The sequence below is a fragment of the Mus caroli genome, chromosome 6 (genome assembly GCF_900094665.2).
Source record: "Mus caroli chromosome 6, CAROLI_EIJ_v1.1, whole genome shotgun sequence".
NCBI classification, from domain to species: Eukaryota; Metazoa; Chordata; class Mammalia; order Rodentia; family Muridae; genus Mus; species Mus caroli.
The window spans coordinates 80,187,253-80,195,706 of NC_034575.1; the positions used below are offsets into that span (position 1 = coordinate 80,187,253).

The 8,454-nt window shown below is 48.2% G+C and overlaps 1 protein-coding gene across 16 annotated transcripts in view; it reads left to right on the forward strand.

Annotated features, from left to right (window-relative positions):
• The window catches only part of Dysf (dysferlin), a 201,704-nt gene that overhangs the window by 7,006 nt on the left and 186,244 nt on the right, over positions 1-8,454 (forward strand). For 8 of the 16 annotated variants that reach the window (XM_029478332.1, XM_021164300.2, XM_021164298.2 and 5 more), the window contains exon 1: positions 3,020-3,256. The exons of the other annotated variants lie outside the window; for them this stretch is intronic. In XM_029478332.1, the coding sequence (XP_029334192.1) occupies positions 3,166-3,256 (91 nt within the window). In that variant the 5' untranslated portion in view covers positions 3,020-3,165. Of the gene's footprint in view, positions 1-3,019; positions 3,257-8,454 lie in introns of those variants that run through there. 16 annotated transcript variants of the gene reach the window in all.

Below are 8,454 nucleotides of genomic sequence, written 5' to 3' on the forward strand. Positions count from 1 at the left end.
CCAGGAAGCTGGAGGTTCAGATGGGGAAAGGCCTCAGGATGTGCTCAGGGTCTGGGTCAGCAGCTGTGGCTTTTCTGGTTAATGGAAAAGGTATGTGGAGTCCCTGTTTCTTGGACACAGGCCAAGGTTGTGCTGAAGTCCCTTGGAATAGTCTCTGAAAATATTAGACATACCCCTTGCAGATTTCCTGTGCTGAGTATTGTGGACTGGAGTGGGGACAGGAATAGAAATAGGCTCTCTTTCTTTCTCTCTTCCTCTATTCTCTCTCTCTCTCCTCTCTCTCTCCTCTCTCTCTCCTCTCTCTCTCTCTCTCTCTCTCTCTCTCTCTCTCTCTCTCTCTCTCTCTCTGTTAGGACTTGCAGAGGAAGAGGTGGAGGCGAATCTAGGAGTCGAAAAATAAAGCTCACAATATCTAAAATTTCCCCTAGGGGGCAATGCTGCCTTCTCTGAAAAGTACTGAGTACCTCAGGAGGCGGAGCCCATTCTGGGGAGCCCTGAGCAGTGTCCACTGCTTCAACTCCAGGCCAGCCCTGACCTACACACTGGGAATACCAGGGCACTGAGCCAGCCCTGGTCTCTGACAATGAGCAAGCAAGTTCACAGCTAGGCCTTTCTTAAAACTGCCATGAACGCTAAGGAAAAATGTCTCTGCTGAAGTGGTTACTTCCCAGAGTGACCCAACCTAGAGGGAGGTCAGGGCCTTCTTCCCTAGGGACTGATACTTGAACTGAGACCCCATGGGTGGATGGAGGTGATATTGCAGAGGGAGTCAGAAAGCAGCAGTGAGTAGACTCGAAGCTGGAGGGGAGGTTGGTGTGTTTGAGAAACTGAAAACTCTCTGGAATTAGAACTCTGGGGTTAAGGGCCTGAGAGGTCTTAACCTCTGGCACAGGGAAAGGAATTTAGGCTTCATCCCAGGAGAAGAGGAGGCCCTTGACAGATCTTCATCAGGGCAGTGACCCAACTGTGCTTGAAGATCTCACGACTGCAATGTGGGTAATGGACCATATGTGGCTGTGGTGACCATGGCACGGCCAGTTAGGAGATGCTGTCTCTCATCGGGCAGAAGCAGATGCCAGTGGGTGGCATCAGGAGCTTGTGGATGCCCAGGTGGTACCGACATAACGAGTGTTCAGAAGAGTGACCTAAATTGCAGTTAACTGGCATTTTAGGCTCAAGTAGACTTAAATGACGGTTCTAAAGTGATCAGTCACTCCCTTGAATATGATGATGGGTTCTGGATATATATGTATGTGCACTGCACACCCCCAAAAGCATTACCCTGAATCAGGCCGATTCACTGCTTTCTCTGCTCTGCTGTCCAGGATCCCCAGACATTTGGGTCTCATTGGCAATTGGCTCTATGCTACCTTGCTTACAGGAAGCAGGAATGGGAGTTGTGTTTCTTGGTGTAGGACATATAAGCCTGTGCCCTCACAAGAACAACTTAGGATGCAGGCCCATGGCAACCCTGCCATTGACAGGAGATAGAGTCAGGTCTATCATGGAACCAAAGACATGCATCTAATCAGCTAGGTTCTGTGTAGTGTGTAATTATAAAAACCAATCCACTCTATGGCCGGCTAAGTACTGCTAATGATGGTCTTCCCACCTCCATGGGGAGCCCCAAGTGGCAGTCTGCCCTGCTTCCTGTGGTTAGCTGCTGCCAAACTGCTTGCACTTCCCAAGCCACCAGCTCCCTGTGGCAAACCTGTACAAGCTGGCTGCCGCTCACTCTAACCTCCTTTGCCCTGTAAAATGACAACTCCAGAGGCTTGTAATTTACCAGCCAGATTTATAACAGTAAATCATCAACCACCAAAATGCCCACACAAAGAACTCTAAAATCAATTGATATAAATACAAGCTGCACACCTAGATTGGACAAATGTACCCTACATTTCCCAGTTGTCTATCTACAGCATCCCCAGTTACTCATGGCTCCAAGGACCACGTGGTTCCAGCTCAACATCCTCCCTCTCCTACAAGTTCCATGTTATCTCTCCTAGTCCGACTCCTCCCCCTCCCCTTTCTAAAACTTTCAGCTCCACCTTCTTCCACTGCCCAATCACAGGCCCTAGTCTTATCTGATTAATTAAGATTTCACCTGACCTCACATCCCTTTTGAGGGGGCAGAAAAAAAACAGACAGCAATCCACAGCAATTCTGCTACGAGAAAACTGGGAGCCAAGGGAGAGGAGCAGAGTCAGAGAGAGTAAGAGAAGGTCCTAGCAGCCAGAGAAGGTTCTGGATTCTCCTTCCGACTTGTCTTTCACCATGCCCCACTCCAGTGAGGATTGCTGGCCCTCGCAGGGGCCTTCCTCTTCTTGAGAGCATGTCCCACAGTGCCTAGAGTTGCAGCTGCTGCCATCTGCTGTCTGTGTTGCCTGATGAAAAAGGGCCGGGACCATGCCCCCGCCCCACCCCCATTTACCTGCTGGAGTGTGTGGGGATGGAGGTGGGGAAGAGAAACTTAGGTCCTGTTGGGAAGGATCTTCCTAAGCTGTTACAGGATCAGACAACACACAGATGCGTGCTCAGGACTGGAATGACTTAAGGCTCGTGACTTTAGCAACTTGAGACACCTTGGAGGGTGAAGAGTGCAAAGATTGTTGCAGTGGAACTGCAGGAAATCGAATGAGCAGCGACTGGGAACATAGTGTTATTTGAGTTAGACCTCAACAACTCTAGGTGTCGCCAGGAGATTTCCGTGGCAGCTCACTAGGAGCTGCTCCTGGGTCACTGGGCACACAGTGCGCACTCATTCGGCGTTTATTGCGAGACTCGTTGGACCCGCGCTGCCCCAGGCAACAACCCTGCCCTGTTCTTGCCAGCCACTCATCCAGTACCTCGCAGCAGCGTTTCCTTCTCTGGAGACCCTCAGAACAAGGCACCAGTGCCTGGTCCGGAGTAATTCCTTGCTCCTCCCTGGCCACCGCCCTGAGGGCGGACCCAGGCCGGGATGGAAGGGAGGATCCGCCCCCTGGGTGTACCTTGTCCCACGCGCAGCCTCGCATTCTAAGCTGACTAAGTCTCCGCGGAGGCAAAGCAGAGTCAACTGCTCTCTTGGCATAGCCATTCTGGATCTGAACTCTGGCAGGGCAGTAGTGACTGAGTCCTAAGCTCCTACTCCCTCTCCGCCCCACGCGCCTGGGCTGCGGAGCCATGCTCTGTTGCTTGCTGGCAAGGGCCAGCAACCTCCCCAATGTGAAGAAGGACCGGCGCAGCGATCCTGTTGCCAGCCTGATTTTTCGAGGTGAGAGCCCTGAAGCCACTTCATTCAGGCTTGGGTACCATCCGTTTGTTTCTTTGCATCTAGCTTTGGAGTCTGTGGACCCAGATCAGACCAGGAATCCCGCCCCAGGACTGACAGCAAGGAAACCTAACAGCAATTGTCCAGAGTTTAGGAAAACTGGAAGTACTTACTGTTCTAGGCCAGGAGTAATTACTTTCCTAAGACGGTACCCAGAAGGAAGAAAGGCTGGATAGTGGGCACAGGGTGGGTTGGAAGACGCAGAGGGTAGCGGTGTAATCAGGGCCACCACATAACTGAACTGGTTTGTGAGCGTTTTAGTAGTGCTCTTTGAAAGTTACCGTCCCATCCATCTATCCATGAATCTGACTGAACACTGTCCGTTTGAATGGCCAAATCTCAACCAGAAGGAAGAGGAACTGAATACTATGGATGTGGCTTTGATGCAGGAAGTCTGAGGAGATTCTGGGATGTGGGATGCTTTCCAAATTCAAGTTGCTAAGTCGTGTGCTAAGTCTTAGACCAGAAAGGGTTTCTCTGCTGAGACTGCTTCTTCCTCCACATATCAGGCCCTTTCACTATGGCTTCAGGCAGATTCCCAAGGGAGGGATGTCTCAGGAGAGGAAAGGGAAGAGGAAGGACCTGTCAAAATGAGAGAAGGAACAATAGTGGTGAGTCAGGACCCCAGTTCTGCAGAGAGAGATAAATAAGGAGAGGAGAGAGGGCTTCCTCTCACCAGGAGCTGTACTCTGGGGCTCTGCGGAAAATATATTTAAAAAGGGAAGCAGCATGTAGAGAAACTGAGGCACGGCTTGTCACAAAAGTGTTAACCTTTGTGACAGCAGTGGGGACATCAGGATTCCAAGGTTTTGTTCACTTTACATGCAGCCCCACCCCCAAATAATAGGAGAGACGGGGACTGAACTGAGCTCCAGATCAGGTGTTTGTTCTTGGTCGTGGGTGACTACCGGGCTGATTCTTTTGCAAAGTGTGATTTGAACCATCCTAGGCCTCCCTGGTGTTTCATTGATCAGGCTTGCCAGGGTGTTCCTGATGTCAGGCAACTTTCAGCAGGGTTCTTCCTTCTTTCTCCCCTGACCCTGTCTCTCAGCTGTCGCCCAGACTTTCACTATACGGAAATTGTTGGGGAAGTTGGGTGTACCTCCGTGGTAGAGCACTTTTTTGGTGTGTGGTGTGTGTATATGCATGTAGGAGAGGCTGGAGGAGAACCTCTGGTTCAAAGTGCTGCTTAGGTTTGGTTTGGTTTCTTCCTCTTCTTTTTCTCTTTCTTTCTCCCTTCCTTCCTTCCTTCCTTCCTTCCTTCCTTCCTTCCTTCCTTCCTTCCTTCCTTCCTTCCTTCCTTCCTTCCTTCCTTCCTTCCTTCCTTCCTTCCTTCCTTCCTTCCTTTCTTTCTTTCTTTCTTTCTTTCTTTCTTTCTTTCTTTCTTTCTTTCTTTCTTTCTTTCCTTTTTTGAGACATTTTGAGATATCTCATTGGCTTCCAATTTCCCAGGTCAATGAAACGCCATAAAAACTGGTTGGCCCTGGAGCCCTAGGATTTTTACCTGACTCTGTCACCTGTCAGTGCTGGGCTTACAAATATTTGCCACCACACCTAGGTTTTGTTTGTTTGTTTGTTTGTTTTAACATCCAGCTTTAGTTCTCTTGCTTGCTAGGCAACCAGTTTCCCTTATCAGGATCCTGGGCCACTGTTAGACCATTTTCCCATCATGAATTAAAAAGAGAAGCCCTTGGGCTTCATTCCTTGCCCAAACCAAACCAGAACAAAACGTCAGATAGAACTTTCAGCACTGAGAATGGCACTACTCTTGCATCAGATAGGTGGCCAGAGCTGTTGAAGCCCTATTTGGCTGTTGCCCTGCTTCAGTTATCCTGAATATGCTCACCTGTGGTCCTCTCCAAATCTCAGCCTTCCCACTTGTATGGAGCCTTGCTGTTTATTTGCACAGATGAGAAGGGCCGTGACTGCATGTAACCTCTCCAGCAGAGATGAGAGTTAACCTCGGGGTCTGTATTGCCACCTTCTCCACAAAGGCTTTCAGTAGACCCTGTCTAACTGCAGCAGAACCTTGTTGGGTCTGCTAGCACACCTCCCCAGACCTCCATCAAATGCCAGGACTCCTGAGAACAGCCACCTGTCTTGATAATTCACTGGAATGACCTCTTCTGAGTGGGGTATGGCTTTTCACTTCTGACCCCTCGCCTCCCTCAATCTGGGCATGGCACTTGTTTTTTCGTGGTACTTGAGAGTCACTTGCAGAGTATATCATCCACAAACTTCTAGGAGGTGACCTGTGAATCACCTTCTAACATGTATCTGATGCAGGCCATTTTGGACATGGAGATGATACCATGGACAATGATACCATGGACGAAATGACCGTGCTTGTTCAATGGAGTCTGGCGTTGAGTTGATACCTGGCTGTTAGAATCAGACCCAGGATTTATGAAGCACCCAGTGTGGGGATCTCTACCCTATAGTATACCAGAATGGTGGGAAGACCTTTAATAGAGCCCATTACCGTAGCTCACTGGCCCCTGAGGTGGGGCCCCGCAGGGTATTCCTGACCAGGCACAGTCAGGATTGATAAGCAGTGAGTCACAGAGGGACGGGGGCCTGCTTGCCGAGAAACCGTCCCACACCAGGTGCTGTGCTTGCCTCCAGCATGAAGCTGAGATATGTGGGCCTGGGCTGGCCTCACCCTGCAGTTGTTGCCTGGGCATTCCATCTTCAGATGTAATTTCAGGATCTGCCTCCAAAAATAGATTCTGGGCTTTGGGAGGTTGGACTCAGAGCTGTCTGGCTTCCCCATCTGAGGCCATTATACAGGCTATTAATTAATGTTAGTCATATCATTGATCTTGTATTCACTGATTAATTACTTAACCAAGGTTGCCACGAGTAACTGGGCATGCACGGAGCTTTCTTGACCATCATTTGTATGAATGAGAGGTTTCAGTTTCCTTTCTTACAACGTTTGACGTCTCTCTTCTGCCCTGACCATTTTCCATCCTGTAATGCAATTATTTATATCCCTCTATTTATGTGTTTTCTGCATTGAACAAACATTTGCTGAGCACATATTATGTACCCATTGCCATCCCAGATGCTGGAGATGCATCTGAGGACAAAAATCAGTCCCCTGCTCCTTTGGAGTTCAAATGTTCCTGGACTGACTATACCCCTGGTGAATTCCTGGCTAGGAACCCAAGTGGCCTTGTTTCCCTTCCTGCCCCTCTCTTGGTCATTGATTGGGTCCCCTCTCCTCCTGCATCCCCTTTGTCACCCAGGCAGGATCCTGGGGGTCTTACAGGACCATCAGTCCCGAGGGAGTACTTCTGCCTCACCTGTCAGGGAAGAAGGGCAAGAAGGCCACTAAGGTGATTTGATTCCCTAGGGAACCTGTGTCAAAGTCTAGGAACATTTTGGGTTGACATTCCTGGGGCAACAGGTGGCTACTGGAATGCAGCGCTCAGGGGCCAGCAATGAGCTCAAGAGCCCATACATGGTGCAGGCCCCACAGAGCTCACGGCAAGGATTTGTGTGGCTCTGAAGGTTAATTGTGCAAGGTAGAGAAACTCTGCTGTGTGGACACACTGCGGTGAGATGCCTCGCAATGCCATCCATACCTAAGCATAAAGACTAGCTATCTCTGTCCTATGCTGGAATTCCCAGACTCCCTACCTTCGTCTCTAGGGAACCCCAGGAAGTTTGCATATTTAAAAATATGCCAAGGCAACATGCATAGAGGCCACACAGGTCTAAGCCAGATGGAATCCCAGAGGGCAAGTGGGAACAAGCCCTGTCCCTAATCCAGAAGTTATCTCCAACTGATAACCACTCACAAAAGAAAAATTAGTTTTCTCTAATAGAGTCTCAGTAGGTTTGCAAGCCACACTGGTCCAGCTCTAGATGACCAACACAAAACAAACTTAGTGATTTTTTGGAGATTTTTTTCTTGTCTTATAATGTTTTATTTGGGAGATACACGCGCGCGCGCACACACACACACAAACACACACACACACACACACACGTGATTTATGAATATCTCTTGTTTATACATCATGGTTTCCAGTATTGTGTTTTTTATTGGATTTCTGTGTGTGTGAGTGTGAGTGTGAGTCTCTGTGTCTATCTGTGTATCTTGTGTGTTTTCTTTGGATCTTTTTATCCTATTTGTTTTGTCCTATTCTGCCTGGTTAGTTTATTGTAGTTTGTTTTATTTTTTAGATGCCTCTTTACTTTATAATGAGGGAGAGGAAAAAAAGGCTGTGGATTTGGGTAGTTTTTTAGGGTTTTTATTGCTGTGGTGAAAGCTCTGGCAAAAGGCAAGTTGGGAAGGAAAGGGTTACACTTCCCCATTGTAGTCCATCACTGAAGGAAGTCAAGACAGGAATTCAAACAGGGCAGGCAGGAGCTGGTGCAGAGGCCATGGAGGAGTGCTGCTTACTGGCTTGCTCATCATGGCTTGCTCAGCCTGCTTACTTATAGAACCCAAGACTGCCAGCCCAGGGATGGCACCACCCATCATGGGTTGGACCCTCCCACATCAATCACTAATTAAGAAAATGCCCTACAGCTAGGCCTTATGGAGGAATTTTATTAATTAAGGTTCCTTCTTTCAGGCAACTCTAGTTTGTGTCAACCTGACATAAAACTAGCCAGGTCAGGCGGGTGGGGAAGTATGGAGGGTCCAGAGGAGTTGGGGCTAGTGAAAACCATAAGCAAAATATATTGTATAAGAAAAATCTATTCTATTGATTTTTATTTCATGTGCATTGGTGTTTTGCCTCCATGTATGTCTGTGTGAGGGTATCAGATCCCCTGGAACTGGAGTGACAGACATTTATGAGCTGCCATGTGAGTGCTGGGAACTGAACCTGGGTCCTCTGGAGAAGCAGCCAGCTCTCTTAACCACTGAGCCATCTCTCCAGCCCCCCAAATCTATCTTCAATTGAAAAAATAAGTAATAAAATATACAATGAAAGAAATAAGCCAAGGGTACTTTCTGTGTTGATACTTATTCTTCTACACGGCTCTTTAGAAAGTCCGAGGAGTGTTTTATTTGGTGGCTGTACAGTAGTTAATTCAACCAATTCTCTTAAGATGAGCGCTTAGATCATAGCACTTTTTCTTTTCTTCTTTCTTTCTTTTTTTTTTTTTTTTTTTTTTTTTTT